Below are 20,677 nucleotides of genomic sequence, written 5' to 3'. Positions count from 1 at the left end.
CCTATGAGACCGCCTCTGCCGCACGAATCCCAGCGACCGATTAGGTCCCACAGAGTTGGTCTCCTCCAGGTCCCGTCAACTAAACAATGTCGTTTGGCGGGACCCAGGGGAAGAGCCTTCTCTGTGGTGGCTCCGACCCTCTGGAATCAGCTCCCTCCAGAGATTAGAACTGCCCCCACCCTCCTTGCCTTTTGTAAACTCCTTAAAAGCCACCTCTGTCGTCAAGCGTGGGGGAACTTAAATATCTCCCCCTGCCTATGTAATTTTTTGTGTATGATATGACTGTATGTATGTTTTTATATATTGGGGTTTCTTGTTTTTTAGACTTTTTAAATGTATTATTGTTATTTTAGATTCTAACTATTAGATTTGTCATTATATATTGTTTTTATCATTGCTGTAAGCCGCCCCGAGTCTACGGAGAGCGGCGGCATACAAATCAAATAATAATAGTAATAACAATGAGAAGACTGATAGTAATAGTAATGCAGCCTTAGTGAATAGTTTGACAGGGGTGAGAGAATTATTTGTTTAACAGAGTGATGGTGTTTGGGAAAAAAATGTTCTTGTGTCTAGTTGTCTTGGTGTGCAGTGCTCTGTTGCCTCATTTTTCCATCTGTCTGTCCATTACCCTGGGGGGGGGGAACTATTGACCCCCTCAGAGAGGGTGCGCAACTTGGGCGTCCTCCTCGATCCACAGCTGACATTGGAACATCATCTTTCGGCTGTGGCAAAGAGGGCGTTTGCCCAGGTTCACCTGGTGCACCAGTTGCGGCCCTGTTTGGACAGGGAGTCATTGCTCACAGTCACTCATGCCCTTATCACCTCGAGGTTTGATTACTACAACGCTCTCTACATGGGGCTACCTTTGAAAAGTGTTCGGAAACTCCAGATCGTGCAGAACGCGGCTGCGAGAACCATCGTGCGGCTTCCCAGATTCGGCCACGTATCTACAACACTCCGTGGCCTGCATTGGCTGCCGATCAGTTTCCGGTCACAATTCAAAGTGTTGGTCATGACCTTTAAAGCCCTACATGGCATTGGACCAGAGTACCTCCGGAACCGCCTGCTACCGCACGAATCCCAGCGGCTGATAAGGTCCCACAGAGTTGGCCTTCTCCAGGTCCCATCGACTAAACAATGTCATCTGGCGGGCCCCAGGGGAAGAGCCTTCTCTGTGGCGGCCCCAGCCCTCTGGAATCAACTCCCCCCAGAGATTAGAACTGCTCCCACCCTCCTTGTCTTCCGTAAACTACTTAAGACCCACCTATACCGCCAGGCATGGGGGATTTGAGACACCTTTCCCCCAGGCTTATTATAATTTATGTTTGGTATGTATGTGCTGTTTGGTTTTTAATTATGATAGGTTTTTTAGGTTTTTTTAATATTAGATTTGTACCAGTATAATATTGTTTTTATCGTTGTTGTGAGCCTTCGGAGAGGGGCGGCATACAAATCTAATAAATTATTATTATTATTATTATTATTATTATTATTATTATTATTATTATTATTATTATTATTATTGAGGATAGGAGTTGAAACAATTTATGTCCAGGATACGAGGGGTCAGTAAATATTTTCACAGCCCTCTTTTTGACTTGTGCAGTATACAAGTCCTCAATGGAAGGCAGGTTGGTAGCAACTGTTTTTGATTTTGGTAGAGGCAAAACTATCTCTGTTTTTGTACCAATCTGCCAGATGTCATGATAATTCTATCAAGTTGGTGTTACATGATGGTTAATTCATGGTGGGGAGGATTGTTTGCCATCAAGACCAATTTGTACATTGAGAAATACAGTACATTTATATTGGGGGGAAAGACTGTAATAAACATGTTAATGATATGGAATAAAGTGTCATTATGTTGTGTCATATTTAAAAGCCTTCAATATTTTTTTTTAAATAATTGCTCATTTTTGGGTATGAGATATAACATCCATTCTCAAACACAGGTGTTCAAATGAATAATATTGTTTATAGTGATAGTGGAAACATATGCCCAAATTAAGAAAAGGATACAGAAAAGAGTGAAGTTCCAAAAACTTCACTCAAGTTTTTGGAACTGAATGCCTGACAGTATGAAACTGATTTCCAATATACTGTAATACTTTTTATGTAATCTGGAAGAGATTCCAGGTGTAATATAGGAAATACCTGTAGGCTATCTCAATAATACTGATAGGACTTCACAAATGTTTTAAAATTTCTTTGGGCTCACAGTTTAAATATAAGGTTATAGAAATACAGATGGACCATGAGGTCTTTTTCTGCCATCAATCTTCTATGTTTCTACAGTGTGAAAGGAATTAGTTTCTCATCTTTTCAACTGCAAAGTTAAACTTTGAAATAGATGCTTACTTAGTTAATTAAAAGGAAGCCACAACAGGTTTAGGTGACATTGAATTTCAGATATACATGCATAGGATTATATTGCAAGGTTGCAGTGTAGACCTGTTAATAACCTCTATTGAACACGTGGGAATTGAGTTTTGAAAGCAAAATATGAATAAAGGACTAGGATAAAAAAACCTTCCTGTCTACTGGGAGTGGATATGACAAATGCCTTTCCCGCTCAGCCGAAGAGCTGCAGAGAGGGAAGATGGAACGGGATGGGACAGGACACGGCAAGGCAAGCCAATGGCCCGATCCTAAGGGCAGGAAAGAAGCTGTCCAAGGAGCCTCCTTAAGTGAGCAGCCGCCCGCCCTCCACAAGTGCCTTTGCTATGCCACAGCCAGCCAGGGAATTGCAGGAGGGGGAGGAGGGTTGCACGAAGCCTTTGCAGGGGATGGCGTTTAATTTGTTGATTGATTGATGGATTTGGATTTGGATTTGGAATTGGAATTGGAATTGGATTTGTATGCCGCCCCTCTCTGAGGACTCGGGGCGGCTCACAGCATGTACAAAAACAGAACAATAATATGAATCCAATTAATAATACATTAAAGCAACCGTTAAATTCAATTAAAAGAAAACCTATCAAACCAATCATTCAACAATCATACTGAAAACATTCATTGGTCAGGGGGAATATCTAAAAACCCCAAACCTGGCAGCAAAAATGAGTTTTTAAACTCTTTTAGAAGGCGACGAGGGTGCAGTGCAGGCAGTACAAATCTCTGGGGGGAGCTGATTCCAGAGGGCCGGGGCTACCACAGAGAAGGCTCTTCCCCTAGGTCCCGCCAGCCAACATTGTTTGGTCGACGGGACCCTAAGGAGACCAGCTCTGTGGGACCTCACCAATTGTTCCTCAGTACTCAAAAGGAGGGAGAGAGAGAGAGAGAGAGGGAGAAAGAGAAAGAGAGGAAAAAGAGAGAGAGATACCTTTTTCTCATAGAAAAGAAAACATAGAGCCACAAAACCTGGATAGGCATAGTTGGGGAAGGGGAGTCATGTGACTCAAAGGGAGTAACACTCAGTTGGCCATGCCCACCCAGGTTTTGTGGCTCTGGGTGTGTTGTTTTCTCTGGAAAGTGGGTCGAAATGACTCTTTCAGTTTTTAAGGTTGCCGACCCCTGATCTATAAGGTCCCCTGCAACTCTGTTAATCTGTAATGAGGCAGGAAATAGCATCAAGACGGAGATAGACCTCTTTTTAAGTCTCCAGTAGTTAAGTCTTGTATTTGGCTACCTCCAGCCAAATGTTTTATATTCAAACTCAAAGTTGTCAAAATCAACTCCTTACGGCAGTGTCACTTGACATATCGTGACTTTTTCCCTCTTCTCTAAACATGACTGTCCTGCTCAAACTTGTCAGTTTTAAGAAAAGAATATAAAAGCACTTGATTAACTGTCCCTAAAATTAACCACATTGTAATCACATCGTTATATTGATAACTGTAGAGCTATTTAATTTTTCCAGACCATAAGATAGACTTTTCCATAATAATTTGTTAGTTAATGATTCATGATGAAACATTAATATCTTTAAAAAGTTGATTTGTAAAGCTTAACTTACAAATCATGATGCAACAGAGGTCTTCTAGGTCTTTTTGAAGTGGGATTAGGTTGAGATCCAGGTTTGCTTACTTCTAAGAAAAGCAAGATTAAGCCTTAAATTTTCCAAAGTCTAGTAACTTTGTCAGAATATTCAGGAACAACAAATGGAAAAGTAACCCATTTCAAAGTTCAATTGACAGTTGCATACAGCACTCTGAAGCTTGTAAATGATAGCTTGGAAGAAGAACCTGGCATTATACACTTGGTGACAATTTTGTATACATATTATATTGCCTCTGACATTAAAAAAAAATCCCCAATATTGTTATATATTACCTCGGATGTTAAAAAAACAATATTCTGGAGAGAATGGTATTCCCTTCAGAAATTATTGTAGGTGGCCTTCAAGCTTTGTTTCATATAAATTAGACCAGTGTTTCCCAACCTTGGCAACTTGAAGATACCTGGACTTCAACTCCCAGAATTCCCCAGCCAGCATTTGCTGGCTGGGGAATTCTGGGAGTTGAAGTCCAAATATCTTCAAGTTGCCAAGGTTGGGAAACACTGAATTAGACAATCCATTATTGATAAATTAAACAATACATTATTGTTTACTGTCATCAGATTAAAAAGTGCATGGCATCTTAATAAAAAAGTATCATGTTTAAAAGTCTTAGGAAAAGATTGTTTATGTATACAAGCCTCATAGGTATGTTTGTTTTAGAAATAGATCCCATATAATTATGTGATTTGCTCCAGAGGTCATTGTCTTTGGGGACGTGTGAGGGGCAGAATGCAAATAGCATGGTTTATGTAAATGTAAACTATGTAAATAGTAAATGCGTCAAACATCAGGATGGCTTTGCATAATGATCGGGCTTGTGTTGTGATGTCACTGCACCAGTAGTGGGCTGCTGCTGGTTTGGACTGGTTTGGGCAAACTGGTAGTTCCTTTTTTTCCCATCACAATATTATTTTATAATTGAGAGTTCACTCAATTTTATAATTATTTTGAAACAATCTTCAACGTCTTTTAAACTTTGTCTAAATAGCTGTACATGTTGCTATACAATATTGCCATCTCCAACTTCTTCTAACATAGTTCAGCTTCTAACATAACATTTTTTGTGTTGGAAATATCAGGATACAAATAAAGCCTTTTAATGAGGAGTTCTGACCAGTGGCTGGGCCCACCCACCCTGGCTGTCCTATATAATCACTGGGCTGCGCACATGCATGGAAGGTGCACGAGTGAAGCAATCATGCACACCCCCATACTCACATTGTCAGTTCTTGGCGAACCAATTTACAGTATGTGAAATTATGATTCTTAATTCAAATTAACCTTCATTATTTAATAAAAGCATCTCTTGTTCACTAAAGCAAACTGGACTGATTTAATTACTTCTAAATATAATAGTTTATTTATCACTTTTATTTTCTTTGAATATGATTTCCTTAGCCTATACTGTATATTTTATAAATAAATAAACTATATACAGTATATGATTTTTTTTGTCGACCCTTCCCTGGTACAAGTTGATACAGAAGTTGAGCCTGTAGCACAGTGATGGCGAACCTATGGCACAGGTGGCACAGGTGGCACACAGAGCCATATCTTCTGGCACGCAAGCTGTTGCCCTAGCATGTGTGTGTGCTGGCCAGCTGATTTTTTGCTTGCACGGAGGCTCTGGGAGGGTGCTTTTGGCTTCCAGAGAGCCTCCAGGGGGATGTGGGAAGGTATTTTTACCCTCTCCCAGCTCTAGGGAAGCCTTTGGAGCCTGGAGAGGGTGAAACACATGCCTACTGGGCCCACCAGAAGTTGGGAAACAGGCCATTTCTGGCCTCCAGAAGGCCTCCAGGGGGTGGAGGAAGCTGTTTTTTACCCTCCACAGGCATTGAATTATAGGTGTGAGCACTCACACATGTGCGATAGAATGCCCACCCACTCTTTCAGCATCATAGGGAAAAAAGGTTTACCATCACTGCTGTAGCCTAATGGCTAAGACGGCCCCGGGTTCAAATCCCAGTAAAAAGGGTGGGTGGCTACCTGATGAAGGCAAATTAGCCGGAAATAGATCTATAGTAGTCTCCCTTCATTTTCATTATCAGCAAAATATGTTGCATGCACACACACACACACACACACACACACAATTTATTTATTTGTTCGTTTGTTTATTTATTCATTCATTCATTCAGTTCAATTTATATGCCACCCATTCCTTAAGGACTCTGGGTGGCTCACAAACAAAGAGAACAGGACATATAGTATTAATATTAAAACATCTAAAAAGAGGAAAAAAAATTAAAAACCCATTTAAAACCCACAGTAAGACCATCCATATCATTTATGGCCAAATTTTGATGGTGCACAATTTCATCACTGTGCGAGAACTGATTTACAAAAAGTAGCATCCTAAGATGTAGCATGTATTGCCAGCCTGGTAACATTCAAATAAAGCAGGTATCTTTGTTTAAAAAGGAAACATAAAAGCTAACTTAATTCAGACACAATAAGGTCTTGGTATAACGGAAAGAAAACAAAAGCTGAGAAAAGCATCATGAACTCAAAAATGGTGGGGCTGAATCTGAAAGAATCTGAAAGCTCTTAATATCATTCATGAACATATCTTTTAAAATTTTATTTTATAGGCCAAAAAATGGTGGAAAATACTGTGTGGGACGCAGGATGAAATTTAAATCGTGCAACACTGAACCATGTTCCAAACTAAAGAAAGATTTCCGTGATGAACAATGCGCTGTCTTTGATGGGAAGCATTTTAACATTAACGGTCTACCTCCTAATGTTCGCTGGGTTCCTAAGTATAGTGGAAGTAAGTACATCAATAAGGCAAGTAGATGTGAGAATTTGTGAAGGATTTGTTTGTGTACATGTTTATTTATTCATCCTGCCTTTATTACACAGGTCCACAAAAAATATTTTTTGTAATCATTGCACTTGATCTTGTACTTTTCTGAATCATTTTTTGTTCTGATTTCAAAACTGTATATAGTTTTTCTGTAGCAAGTATACTTTCCACAGAGCAGCATCATTATTATAAGGTATAGGAAATATACTGGCGGCATTAAGAAAACAGTAATCTACATATCAGAAATGATGTAATAACAAAAATGCTTCTACTGTAATGCTCTCTACATGGGGCTACCTTTGAAAAGTGTTCGGAAACTCCAGATCGTGCAGAATGCAGCTGCGAGAGCAGTCATGGGCTTCCCCAGGTAGGCCCATGTTACACCAACACTCCGCAGTCTGCATTGGTTGCCAATCAATTTCCGGTCACAATTCAAAGTGTTGGTTACGACCTTTAAAGCCCTTCATGGCATCGGACCAGAATACCTCCGAGACTGCCTTCTGCCGCACGAATCCCAGCGACCGATTAGGTCCCACAGAGTGGGCCTTCTCTGGGTCCCGTCAACTAAACAATGTCGGTTGGCGGGCCCCAGGGGAAGAGCCTTCTCTGTGGCGGCCCCGACTCTGGAACCAGCTCCCCCCAGAGATTAGAACTGTCCCTACCCTCCTTGCCTTTCGTAAACACCTTAAAACCCACCTTTGTCGTCAGGCATGGGGGAACTGAGACATCTGCCCCGGGCCTATTCAATTCAATTTATGTATGGTATGCTTGTATGTATGTTTGCTTAAATAATGGGTTTTTTTAATATTTTAAATTGTAAATTATTACAATTATTAGATTTGTCATGAACTGTTTTATTGTGTTTTGAGCCACCCCGAGTCTACGGAATGGGGCGGCATACAAATCTAATAAATAATAATAATAATAATAATAATAATAATAATAATAATAATAATTTGACTATGTTATAGAGCAAAACTAAGCATATTTTTGGAATCAGCACATCAAATTCTATAAAACAGACATATTACTTTTGCTGATTTTTTTTTGTGTTGACCAGTGTTATTTTTATAACTTACATGCACGCTGGCCAGCTGGTCTTTGCATGTGCTGGATCGCTGGAATTCACCAACCAGCTGGTCTTTGGGTTTCCAGTGCTCCCCTATGCGTGCACATGCATATGTTCCAGTTTGGGCATTCGATGCTGAAAAGGTTGCCATCAAGGGCTTTAAAGGTCATCACCAACCCTTTGAACTGCACCCTGAAGCAGACCGGTAGCCAGTGTAGTTCATGGAGCTGAGTTGCACTATGGGCCATTTTTGGGCCCCTGCCCCTCGAAGACTGCTTTCGCTGCTGCTGAAGCACCCAAATGGCTTTCAAGAATAGCCCCGTGTAGACTGCATTGACTTGAAGAAGGACACAGCTTGAATTCAGTGCTATGGATTTTAATTTAATTAATTTATTTAATTGGATTTGTATGCCGCCCCTCTCTGAGGACTCGGGGCGGATGAATGACAAGAGAACTTTCTTACCCAATAAAGTGAAAAGACCAGATAGAAAATAACCGGATTTATTTTGCTTTGACAGTTTTAATGAAAGACCGGTGCAAGCTCTTCTGCAGAGTGGCAGGAAATACAGCTTATTATCAGCTCAGGGACAGGGTTATTGATGGCACCCCTTGTGGCCCAGACACTAATGACATCTGTGTACAAGGACTTTGTCGGGTAAATATTACTTTATTTTATTTAACAAGCTAACCCATTTTCAACGTTTTCCATCTTCTCCTCACATGAACTGATAATTGTGTGACATTTCCTTAATTTAAGCCAGAGCACTATTTCATGTAATTTACACAATAGTTTTTCTGTTTTGCATTACTCCTTGGCTAACCACAATAGTAAAGTTCCAAATTGTACAGAATGTCAAGTATGTCAAGCATAAATAAATGCCATCCTAAAGAGAGTTGCTGCTTGAACCCAATGCATGCCTACGTTAATGCCATGTGTCAGAACTCGGAGACATCAAAAGCCTGGACTGAATCTACAGGAGGGAGTGGGGGGAGCCAGTCCAGTCCTAAATGGATCTGGATTTAGCATTTAAATTCTACTAATTGATTCCTGCTTTAGCAGAATGCATTTCCATTTGCCTGTAAGCAAGAACAGTTCCTATTAATAGTAATTTGTTTTCAGTGGGTGGAAAATCCATTTAATGTCCAAGTTAACTTAGGGAAGATCTGAGGCTTGAATTTTGAAGAACTGCTGCCAGTTTTATTTATTTATCGAATTGTTATCCTACTGTGAATACTGTATAGTTAACTCAAAGAAATGAAAATACACAAACTCCTACCTCTCTTTCTATTTTCTCCACAACAGTCCTGTGAAGTGGGCTGGGCGGAGAGAGAATGATTGGCCCAAAGTCATCCAGCCTGCTTTCATGTCTAAAGCAAGACTAGAATTCACAGACTCCTAGTTTCTGGGCATCACATTGATCACTACACTACACATTGATCTTTAGTTCAGCTGAGCTTAAAATAGATGACCTTTTTTGATCCCATACAACCTAGACTGAATTATTAGCCGCACTATGTCTTCTCAACTCATGCAAATGCAAGCTGATACAAATTTTCTATTCCTTTTTCCTCTCGCCCACCCAATACTTACACTCAGGAACTTACATAGCAAGGGAGGCAAAAATAGCCTCTTCCCCATCCCAGGAAGCAGAGATAAGAGACTGAAATCTCCCTCGTGGCATGCTGAGATTATTTTTACACCTGTCCTTTCCGGGAGGTCTTTAAGAAAAGATTGGACAACCATTTGTCTGAAGTGGTATAGAGCAGAGGTCCCCAACCGCCGGTCCGCGGACCGGCACCGGGCCGTTGGGGGTTTTCAGCCGGTCCGCGGCGCCAGGGCCCCCTCGGCCTTTCCGCACCACCAGCGGCGCTCCCCCCGCCAGCCAGCCAAGCCCCGCGCCCGCCGGAACCGGCTCCTCGCTCTCCCCCCGCCGCCCGCCGCGTTTGCAGGAGGTGGGGAGGGTCGGGCGGCCCGCCAAGGCCAGGAGGGACGCCGCTGCCCCCCCTTCCCTCTCTCCGCCCGCCGCTGCGCCTCCTTGATGCCGAGAGGAAATGCCGGCAAAGGCTTTTCTCAGCGGAGGTCTTCAATGTCGGGGGCGCACGGGCGGTTGCACGCGCTCCCTATCTCCCTGCTAGCCCACTCGGAGTATTCAAAATAAGAAAAACCTTTGCCGGCGAAGGCTTTTCTTATTTTGAATATTCCGAGTGGGCTAGCAGGGAGATAGGGAGCGCGTGCAACCGCCTGTGCGCCCCCGACATTGAATATCACCTTCGCCGGCCCCACCTCTCCTGCAAACCCCCTTGCTGGGAGCCCGGGGCGAAAGTGCTCTCGCAAAGGTGAGGCGGGCAGGGCGTGCGCGCGTCACCGCTGAGAAGAACGGAGAACGAGAGTGAGTGAGAGCAACAGACAGCAAGATAGAGAGAAAGTGAGAAAGAGAGAGTGAGAGAAAGGGGGGAGAAAGAGATAGCAAGAGAGAGAACAAGAGAGAGAAAGAGCGTGAGAAAGAAAACAAGAAAGAGTGAGAGAGAGAGAAAGCAAAAGAGACAGAAAGAAAACAAGAGAGAGAAAGTGAGAAGAAGAGAGAGAAAGAGGGGGAGAGAGAGAGAAAGAGAGGGAGAGGGAGAAAGAGAGAGGGAGAGGGGGGAGAGATAGCAAGAGAGGGAGAGAGAGAAAGAGAGAGGGAAAGGGGAGAGAGGGGGGAGAGAAAGAGAGAGGGAGAGAGAGAGGAGATAAAGGAAGAGGAGAGAGAGAAAGGAAGAGAAAGAAAGAAAGAGGGATAGAAAGAGAGAGAGAGTGAGAGATGCTCAGTGAGCCTTTCTTTGAAGTTGCCTTTCTTTCTTTCTTTCTTTCTTTCTTTCTTGCTTTCTTTCTTGCTTTCTTTCTTGCTCTTTTTCTTTCTCTCTTTTACCTTCCCTTCCTCTATTTCTTCTTTTCTTTCTCCTTCCTACCTTCTTCCCTTACTCTCCCCTTTCATAAGTTTCCTTGCTTCCTTCCTCTGTTCCTGTCCCTTCCCCCCTTCTTTCTTTCTTTCCTTCCTTCCTTTCCTCCCTCCATTTCTTGCTTTCCTTTTCCTTCCTCCCTTCTTTCCTCCCTCATTCCCTTCTTTCACTCCTTCCTCTCTTACTCTCCCCTTTCACACCTTTCCTTGCTTCCTTTGCACCCTTCTTCTGTTCCTGTCCCTTCCCTCTTTCCTTCCTTCCTTCCCACCCTCCGTCCATTCATTCACCCATTCCTCTCTTGATCGCCCCTTTTACGGCGCCGCTGATAGCTAGCTCCCCCCCCCACCGGGCCATGGAAAACTGGTCTAGCTTAAAGCCGGTCCCTGGTGCAAAAAAGGTTGGGGACCTCTGGTATAGAGCACTGATGGTGAACCTTTTTTGGTTTGCGTGCAAAAAGGCTGTGTGTGCATGTGCTAGCACGCACATGCCCACACCCATTCCCTCCCCCATGTACACACCCCACTGCCCCTGTGAATGCACACAATCCCCCCCCCCCAGTCACAGTGTATTCACACAGGCCTCACTGAAGCCTGGGACAGTGAAAAAATGGCCAAACAGGCAAACCGGAAGTTCAGAAAAACAGACTTCCGGTTTGCCTATTGTGCTGTTTTTCGCACTCTGGAGCCTTCAGAGAAGCTTCCTGAAACCCCAGAGTGCAGAAAACAGCACAATGGGCACAATGAGAAACTGAACTTCTGGTTTGTCCATTGGGCTATTTTTCACACTCCGGGGCTTCCCTGAAAACTCTGGAGTGTGAAAAACAGCACAACAGGGAAACTGGAAGTCTGTTTCTGAACGGACTTCAGGGAAGTGTCCCTGGAGCCTTCGGAGAGCAAAACGGCTTTCCCCAAGGCCGAAAAGCAGCTGGCTAATACATGTGTGCTGGAGCTGACATAGGGTAGTGCCTCACGTGTCCTGCAATATGACTCGGTGGCATGTGCGTCATAGGTTCACCATCACAGGTATAGGGCAGTGGTTCCCAACATGGGGCCCACGCCCCACAGGGGGGCAATTTGCTTCTTAATGGGGGCAATTGGAACCTTCTTTAAACCAAGTTAATGGCCTTTTAGGCTTCCTCCGTGTGAGTAGGAGTTCAAGAATAGTAAGAATTTTGTCACGGGGGGAGGCATCAGGATTTTAGAGATGCTTAGGTGGGGCATGGTCAAAAAAAGGTTGGGAACCACTGGTATAGGGTTTCCTGCCTGAGTAGGGCGTTGGACTAGAAGACCTCCAAGGTCCCTTCCAATTCTGTTGTTCTCGGGACCCGTCTTGGAATGAAATTTAAATGGAGAAGATTGGATCTGAGGAGAGCCCTTCTCTCCCCCCGACACACACACACCATCTTCAAAGAGCCTGTTAGTGAGCCGTTGAGAGACAATTAAGTTTTTAAGAGATGAGATGTGAGTAGAATATCATTTTCCACATTTCCATCGCACTTCCACTAACTTAGGAGTATTATTGAGCCAGGAAGACAGCCTGCCAGGATAATTCCTTGTGTGCCATCGTCCTTCACAAAGCAGCAGCTGCTGCAGCAGCAGGAAACACGGATGGGAACCAGAAAGCCCGTATTGATCTGTACGGGAGTCCCCCGAGTGTTGCATGTGTGCACTGCGTGTTCCACATGCAATACAATTGTTACCGAACTAAATGGGCTAATTGTCTGATTCAAGTATAAATCAGCTCTATTCTCTATTGCCTTTAAATCTTCTTCTTCTTTTTTAAATGAAAAAAGTACAAGTATTTCCTCTGTTCAGCTGTAGTGTCAGAATTGAAACAGCCATGTTGGGGGGTTTTCTTTCTTTTTAGAGAGACTTACAGGATTGTCTTACACATACGTATTTATGAGAACTGTTTAGGTGTCGGCCTTCCCATAAAACAATATAATTTAACTAGGACAGATAGAAAAGAGTCCTGCCGTGGGCTGTAAGAGGTTTGTCAATGGGAGGCGTTTCCTTCCCTGAATGTCTGAAGAGCTCTGAAAATGCGGCTTCGAGGATTACCGTACTGTAAATGAGATTATGTTGTGCTCTTCAGAAGCTGCTTTTAAGCATCTAAGATCACATCATTATAAGCTTCTGCTTTAAGAGGGAAACTTATTATTATTTGAACTCTCACTCTCTTAGAGTTGCAGAACTATGTAGTTGAGATTGGCATTATTATGGGCAAGTGAATACAGATAATTGGAGCAATTGCAGTCATTTTGTTGGGATCACGGTTGCATCACAATTGGGCTGAAAGCTTCATAAACTGACCGCTACCCATTTCCACAAGGCATAATAAACTGTGGGTAATCTTCTCTGTAGCTCCAGGAGCTCACCTGCCTGTCTCACTTATCTCCCAGCACGCTATATAGTTTTTTGCACTTCACGTGGCTTGAAACATGCTTACTTTTCATGTCCTAATAGGAGGATGGTTATGATTATTAGAGCGTAACAGGATACTGGAAAAATAAAGTATGGATGTGCCGTCAGAGGCCATCGCTTGGTAGTATGGTTTTCATTTGCAACCCTGTAAATTCTGTCTTATTTTCATATTTGTCCAATTTCATTCTGAACTTTTCTTTCTCTAAAGCAAGCTGGATGTGATCATGTGCTCAACTCCAAAGCCAGAAGGGATAAATGTGGTGTGTGTGGTGGCGATAATTCATCATGCAAAACCATTGCAGGGACATTCAATACGGTGCACTATGGTAAGAGGAGAAAAGCTGTTTGCTAGCAAACTTAACCATCTGTGACATGTTTTGGGAAAAAAACCCCAGTCCTGTGATGAAGAAGATTCCGCTTTCATTCCCCCGCCCCCCATATTTTGAGCTTCTTGCTAATTTGATCATAACACGAAAGCATCAACTTGGTTACTGTGATGTCGAATCGTAGCACAATTTTTCTTTTTGTTGTTATTATTAAAAAAAACAATATCAAGACCACACATGCATAATTCAGTTACTGTGGATTTACCAACCACGTCTGCTGGAAGTTTGTTCCAAGCATCTACTACTCTTTCATGGCACCGGACCAGATTATCTCAGGGACCGCCTTCTGCTGCATAAATCCCAGCTACCAGTTAGGTCCCACAGAGTGTATCTTCTCCAGGTCCCGTCAACTAAAGAATGTCGCTTGGCGGGACCCAGGGGAAGAGCCTTCTCTGTGGCGGCCCCGGCCCTCTGGAACCAACTCTCCCCAAAGATTAGAATTGCCCCCACTCTTCTTGCCTTTCGTAAGCTGCTTAAAACCCACCTCTGCCGTCAGGCATGGGGGAATTAAGACCCTCTTCCCCCTAGGCCTCTACAATTCTATGCATGGTATGTCTGTATGTATGTTTGGGGTTTTTTTATTAATGGGTTTTTAATTGTTTCTAACATCAGACTACTATTGTACACTGCTTTATTGTTGCTGTTAGCCGCCCCGAGTCTCCGGAGAGGGGCGGCATACAAATCTAATCAATCAATAAATAAATAAATAAATAAATAAGCTTGATGTTACATTGTCAAACTGCAGCACATAGGCTTCACTCAGGTCCTCAATTCTGGAGGGAAAATACTGACTGCTGATTCGCTAGACTTTGTTGGATTGTAAATAGTTGCCAAATAAAGAGCGGTTGGTTGGTTGGTTGGTTGGTTGGTTGGTTGGTTGGTTGGTTGGTTGGTTGGTTGGTTGGTTGGTTGGTTGGTTATTCATTCATTCATTCATTCATCCATCCATCCATCCATCCATCCATCCATCAATTTAGAATTCTATACCGCCCAATTCCGAAGGACTAAGGGCGGCTTACAACAGTGTAAATTACAAGTAACAATAACAATAAAAAGAAGTCAAGAAAAACAAACTAAATTCTAAAACTCTAATTAAAACTCAAAAACAGTTCAGCAACACGTGTACTGGTCATTCATACTGATTCATACTCATGGACAAGCTAGTGTTTGATTTAGGACCCCCAGGTCTGCCGGCATAGCCAGGTCTTCATAACCTTACCAAAAGCCAGCAGGGTGGGGGCTGTACGGACATCGGGGAGGGAGTTGATTTCACAAGGCTGGGGCAGCAACAGAGAAGGCCCTCCCCCATGGTCCCGCCAACCTGCATTGTTTAGCGGATGGGACTGGGACGAGACCAACTCTATGTGCTCTAATTGGTCTCTGGGAGGTATTTTTGAAGCCACTTCTTTCTACCTCTTCCATTCACCCCATTCAACACTTGACTTTCTGTCTTGTCTTCTCAGGTTATAACACTGTGATACGCATTCCAGCCGGTGCTACAAATATCGACGTACGGCAGCATAGTTACTCAGGGAAACCAGAAGATGATAATTACCTTGGTAAGAAGTGATGGCCTTGAGCAACTGCAAATTAATGTTATTCCCTTCAAAAAATGAATGGTCTTGTCATACTATCATATAACTGTTTTGTTGAAAAAAACCCAGAAAAATCACATAGGCAATCTTCAACTTACAACCATAATTGAATCTGCAATTTCGGTCATAAGCTGTGATGGTTGTAAAGTACAGTCACCATGTGACCATGCCTGATTTTAGAATCCTTTTTTTTACATCAGTCATAAAGCGAATACTGTACTGTGGTGATTAAGCAAACATCCTGCTTACTATGGGGCTTTTTTGGGCCGAAACTGGAAGCAAACAATGGTTTTTGGCAAAAATGTCATAAATCACTGTCATATGACTGCAGAATGTTGCAAATGGTGGTAAATGTGTACCAGTTACCAAACACCCAAAATGCAGTGATGCATGGGATATGTGTGGCCAGCTAAGAACCCAATTGTAATTTTGAACAGTTATTAGGTGATTGTTTAATAAGTCAAGGACTACTTGTGTTGGGCCTTCTGTATCATTTTAGCATTAGGTTCATATCAGGGGTGAAATTCAATAATTTTCCCTACCGAGTCTGTGGGCGGAGTTGGTGGGTGTGGCAGGAAAAGGATATAGCAAAAGCTCCATTCCCACTCCACTCCAAGGGAAGGATACAGCAAAAGCTCCATTCCCTCCCCACTCCTGGAGGAAGGATATTGCAAAAGCTCCATTCCCACTCCACTCCAAGGGAAGGATACAGCAAAAGCTCCATTCCCTCCCCACTCCTGGAAGAAGGATATTGCAAATCTCCATTCCCACTCCACTCCAAGGGAAGGATACAGCAAAAGCTCCATTCCCTCCCCACTCCTGGAGGAAGGATATTGCAAAATCTCTATTCCCACTCCACTCCAAGGGAAGGATACAGCAAAAGCTCCATTCCCTCCCCACTCCTGGAGGAAGGATATTGCAAAATCTCCATTCCCACTCCACTCCAAGGGAAGGATACAGCAAAAGCTCCATTCCCTCCCCACTCCTGGAGGAAGGATATTGCAAATCTCCATTCCCACTCCACTCCAAGGGAAGGATACAGCAAAAGCTCCATTCCCTCCCCACTCCTGGAGGAAGGATATTGCAAAATCTCCATTCCCACCCATAACTGGCCACATCACTCTCCATATTTAGATGGGAGGTGGAAAATAGACATTTTAATTGATGTTATCACTTCATGTGAAGGGTAAACGCTAAATCTCATAGACATGGAGCATTAACCCCCCCCCTCTACCAATTGTGTGCACTATGGTCTATCTCTTTTCCTTTTCCTGCATTTTAAAAATCTCATTTGAGGTAGTTTTAGAGCGTGGGTGTCAAACTGAAAACCTGCGGGCTGAATTTGACCCGCATATATCTGGCCTATGAGGCTGCCCTGAAAACAGGGAAGGGCTAGCCCATGGTGTTTCTGCCAGCAAAAATGGAGTTTGGGAGGACTGCATGCGGCCACCCCGAGCCCCGTTTTCTCTGGCAAGAGAGGGTTACAGGAAGGCACCCCAGTTGAAAATGGAGCTCGCAAGGGCTTCACCCTTCCTACCAAAGCTCCATTTTCACTGGCAGGGGGTTGCAGGAGGCCGTCCTAGCCGAAAACGTAGAGCAGCAGCCCGTAGAGTGCTGAGGCTACCACATGCGCCCCCAAAACGAGTGATATCAAGCTGGCCATGCTCCCTGGCCATGCCCTCCCTCCTCGAGATCAAATACAACCCTGATGCAGCCCTCAATGAAATCGAGGCCCTGCTCTACAGTGAACATTGTTTTATTTTTTTCTATTTGGGGTTTCAAATGTAATTCAGCTTTCTTTCAAAATCTGGAACAGAGAAAATATATCTTAATTGAAATGTCTATAGAATCTTTCAATACAACGTCTTTGCATTTTTCTGCAGTTGAGACTGTGAGGCCTTTTACAATGGCCTGTGCTATTAAAACTGATATTAATACGTAGACGTTTTGGAGAAATTTCCTTTCTCTCAGACTTTTGTCCTTCTTAATTTTTTCATATTTTTAATGGTTTGGCCAATTCATGTTTAATTAATTTAATTGGTTCTATTGTAAGTGTACATCTGGGCCCAGCCATTATTGTCTGGCACTATGCAAACATAGAATAGAATGTGACCGTGCCTGGATTCTCTATCAGTTGTGTCTTATCTCTTGCAGTCTTGTTCAGTCTCCACTAAGCACTCCCTTAGGGCAGTAGAGTAGCAGTGATAAGAAACAGGTGAGAAACTAAATTAGGAAGTTAACCACATAATAACAGCAGGCTGCTGTCATTCAGAAAACAATACAGTTTAAAGGAAGGCCTGGTTTCCTGAACTGAAAGAGTAATACCTCATCTTACGAACCTAATTGGTTCCAGGGGGAGGTTCGTAAGACGAAAAGTTCATAAGACGAAACACTGTTTACCATAGGAAACAATGTAAAATCTATTAATCTGTGCAACGAAAAAAAAATGCAAAAAAACGCCGCCGCCCGGCTGTCACCTTTTGAAACAGCCGGTGGTGCTTCCCAGCGTCCTCCTGAACCCGAACGCCAAACCTGAACTTCCGGGTTCGGCTTTCGGGAGGCAGCCAAGAAGCCCCCCGGCTGTTTTAAAAGGTGACAGCCGGGCGGCGGGGCTTCCCAGCGGCCTCCCGAACGCCGGACCTGGAAGTTTGGCAAAAGTTCAGGTTCGGGAGGCCGCTGGGAAGCCCCGTCGCCCGGCTGTCACCTTTTAAAACAGCTGGGGGGCTTCCCAGCATCCTCCTGAACCCGAACGGCAAACCCAAACTTCTGGGTTCGGCATTCGGGAGGCCGCCGAGAAGCCCCCCGGCTGTTTTAAAAGGTGACAGCCGGGCGGCGGGGCTTCTCGGCAGCGGCGGGTTCGTAAGAAGAAAAAAGTTCGTAAGAAGAGGCAAAAATTTTCTGAACCCCGGGTTCGTATCTCGGGTTGTTCGTAAGACGAGGGGTTCGTATCATGAGGTACCACTGTATTCTTCTAAGCTTTGAAATCTTCAGCTTTTAGTCACATGTATAAGTTCATATATAGTTTCAAGTCCAAGGTAAAATATGCAAAGACAATTCTCCATTTGTAAGTTCAGTTTGGAATTAATTGCACTCTGTACAAATAAATGACTTTTTTTTTACAACATTGGATGGGGAAGAGGGTAGACTGGAATTCTACAGGTTATGATTTATGGTATTGAGGGGTTGCATCTGGAAAACACTACTTATATGGTTATGATTTTCTAATTTATTCTAATTAGGCTGCTTTTTAAAACAGAATTTAAATGATTGAAACCATATTATGTAAATAAATTGATTTCTATACTGTCAGAAGAACCACAATGATTGGGTTGTCTAGAAGTAAAATAAATAAATCAATATTGATACTAAATTCATTGTAATACCCTTCTTGATGTATACAAGAAAATTTACTTTGATTCATTTTTTATTTATGTTTGTGAACATAGCATTGTCAAGCAATGAGGGCTTCATATTAAATGGAGACTATGTTGTCAGTATGTTTAAGAAGGAAATCAAAATTGGAAATGCTGTCATAGAATACAGTGGCTCAGACAGTCCCATTGAACGAATCAATTCTACTTACCGCATTGATCAAGAAATAATTCTTCAGGTAAAAAAAATATATCTTTTTCTAAAAGAAAATCAAATATATATATATATTGCTCTATTGTAAGGTTTATGTAGATGCAATAGTACAACTGCTCCCTTGATGCTATGCTTTTCCGTATCTTTTTCTCCTCAGGTTTTATCAGTGGGTAATTTATATAACCCTGATGTTCGATACACATTCAATATCCCCATTGAAGATAAACCTCAACAGTTTTATTGGAATGTCTATGGACCTTGGCAGCCCTGCAGTAAACTCTGCCAAGGTACGTGGCTTTAAAGGGATTTGAAAAATAGTTCAAACTTTACATTTCCAAAAGCTGTAGCGGGATGATATATGCTGTCTTTTACACTGTTCGCAATATTAAGACCCTTATTTATTTATTTATTATTTATTATTTATTTATTTATTTATTTATTTATTTATTTATTTATTTATTTATTTTTGGGATATTTATATGCCACCAACTCCAGCAGGATTCTGGGCAGCTCATAACAATCACAACAACTAAAAAGCAATATAAAATGTAACAACATTAAAAGCAGCAAATAGCATAAATACATAAGTACCCCTTAAAAAGCTGTGCATATATTCAATCATTCCTAGTCCCAGGACTGCCAGAAAATCCAGGCCTTCTTAGTACTTTAGGCTGACTTGAGGGAATATTTACCTCAGAATTATTACCATCTACTCTGCATTAGAGCTACTTTGGTGGGGTGGTTCACACACCAGTCTAGAAGCCAGGAGATGATGAATTCTTAGGCACAAGTCCAGCTGGGTGATTTGGAGTCAGTTCTCTCTCAGTTCTAGGAAGCAGAAACGGACAAACCATTTTTGAAATCTTACCCAGAAAATTTGGGTACCAATCGAGGCAGTCACCAGGGTCAACACTGACTCTAAGTCAGTGGTGTCAAACTCGATTTCGTTGAAGGCTGCATCAGGATTGTGTTTGACCTTGGGGGGCTGGGCTGGGTGTGGCCAGCATGAAGTCACTCGTGTCAGGGGCTCATCTGTGGTGGCCTAAATGAAAATGGGCTCCCAAGCTCTGTTTTTAGTCGGGCGGCCTTCTGCAATGCTCTGCCAACCAAAACGGAGCACAAGCTCCCTTTTTGCTGGCAAAGCAACCACGGGCAGGTCCTTCGCTATTTCCAGAACAGCCCTGCCACCCAGATCTAAGCACCCTGAAGGCCAAATCCAGCCCATGAGCCTTGTGTGTGACACCCCTGCTCTAAGACATTAAAAAAAAAAAAAACTCTACATTAAGTTGGCTTCTCTTATGCTACTTGTTGTGTCCAGAGGACAATTAGGCATTGTACCCGCCCCATATTCCTTGGGCGGGAAAATACTATAATATGATTGGTTGGCAGCCCGGCATATATATAGCTGCCGGGCACAGCCATGTTGTCGTTGTCTAGTTCTGTAACCGTTACTGATTGTTAATAAAGAACCGTTACTCACCACAAGAGTGCAATCCTTCTTCCAGTAAGGATCTAACATTTGGCGACGAGGAAACGGGCACCAGAGAGAAGGTAACCAGGACTTCCCTCCGCCACCGCTGCTTTGCCCCTCAGCCATTTTTCGCAGCACTCAAGACAGAGTAATAGGAAAGGCTATTAAACACACTGCCTAGCTTACAACTGATTTTATGACCTTTTTTGCCATGATTGTTGGCAAAATGTGCATAGTGCTGTGTCTTTATAGTTTTACTTTCACTATTCACCCGTGAATATCAAATTTAGGATGCATCTTGCTGCTGTAGTGGCAAGAGTCAAAGCCAAGGAATAAGTCCCAACTGACCTAGGTAACCAGCAGACCTAGAAAGATCTAATTGCTCTTTCTGTCCAA

The 20,677-nt window shown here is 43.0% G+C and overlaps 1 protein-coding gene across 2 annotated transcripts in view; it reads left to right on the top strand.

The window, feature by feature from the left end:
- ADAMTS9 (ADAM metallopeptidase with thrombospondin type 1 motif 9) overlaps positions 1 to 20,677 on the top strand; it is a 202,042-nt gene that overhangs the window by 65,273 nt on the left and 116,092 nt on the right. For both annotated transcript variants that reach the window (XM_070738165.1, XM_070738164.1), the window contains exons 13-18: positions 6,595 to 6,776; positions 8,400 to 8,536; positions 13,453 to 13,570; positions 15,094 to 15,189; positions 18,672 to 18,835; positions 18,968 to 19,097. In XM_070738165.1, coding sequence (XP_070594266.1) covers positions 6,595 to 6,776; positions 8,400 to 8,536; positions 13,453 to 13,570; positions 15,094 to 15,189; positions 18,672 to 18,835; positions 18,968 to 19,097 — 827 coding nt within the window. The remainder of the gene's footprint in view (positions 1 to 6,594; positions 6,777 to 8,399; positions 8,537 to 13,452; positions 13,571 to 15,093; positions 15,190 to 18,671; positions 18,836 to 18,967; positions 19,098 to 20,677) is intronic.

Source organism: Erythrolamprus reginae, chromosome 2 (genome assembly GCF_031021105.1).
Source record: "Erythrolamprus reginae isolate rEryReg1 chromosome 2, rEryReg1.hap1, whole genome shotgun sequence".
NCBI lineage: Eukaryota > Metazoa > Chordata > Lepidosauria > Squamata > Dipsadidae > Erythrolamprus > Erythrolamprus reginae.
The sequence above is the reverse complement of the archived record's forward strand: the minus strand, read 5'-3'. Positions and strand labels throughout refer to the sequence as shown.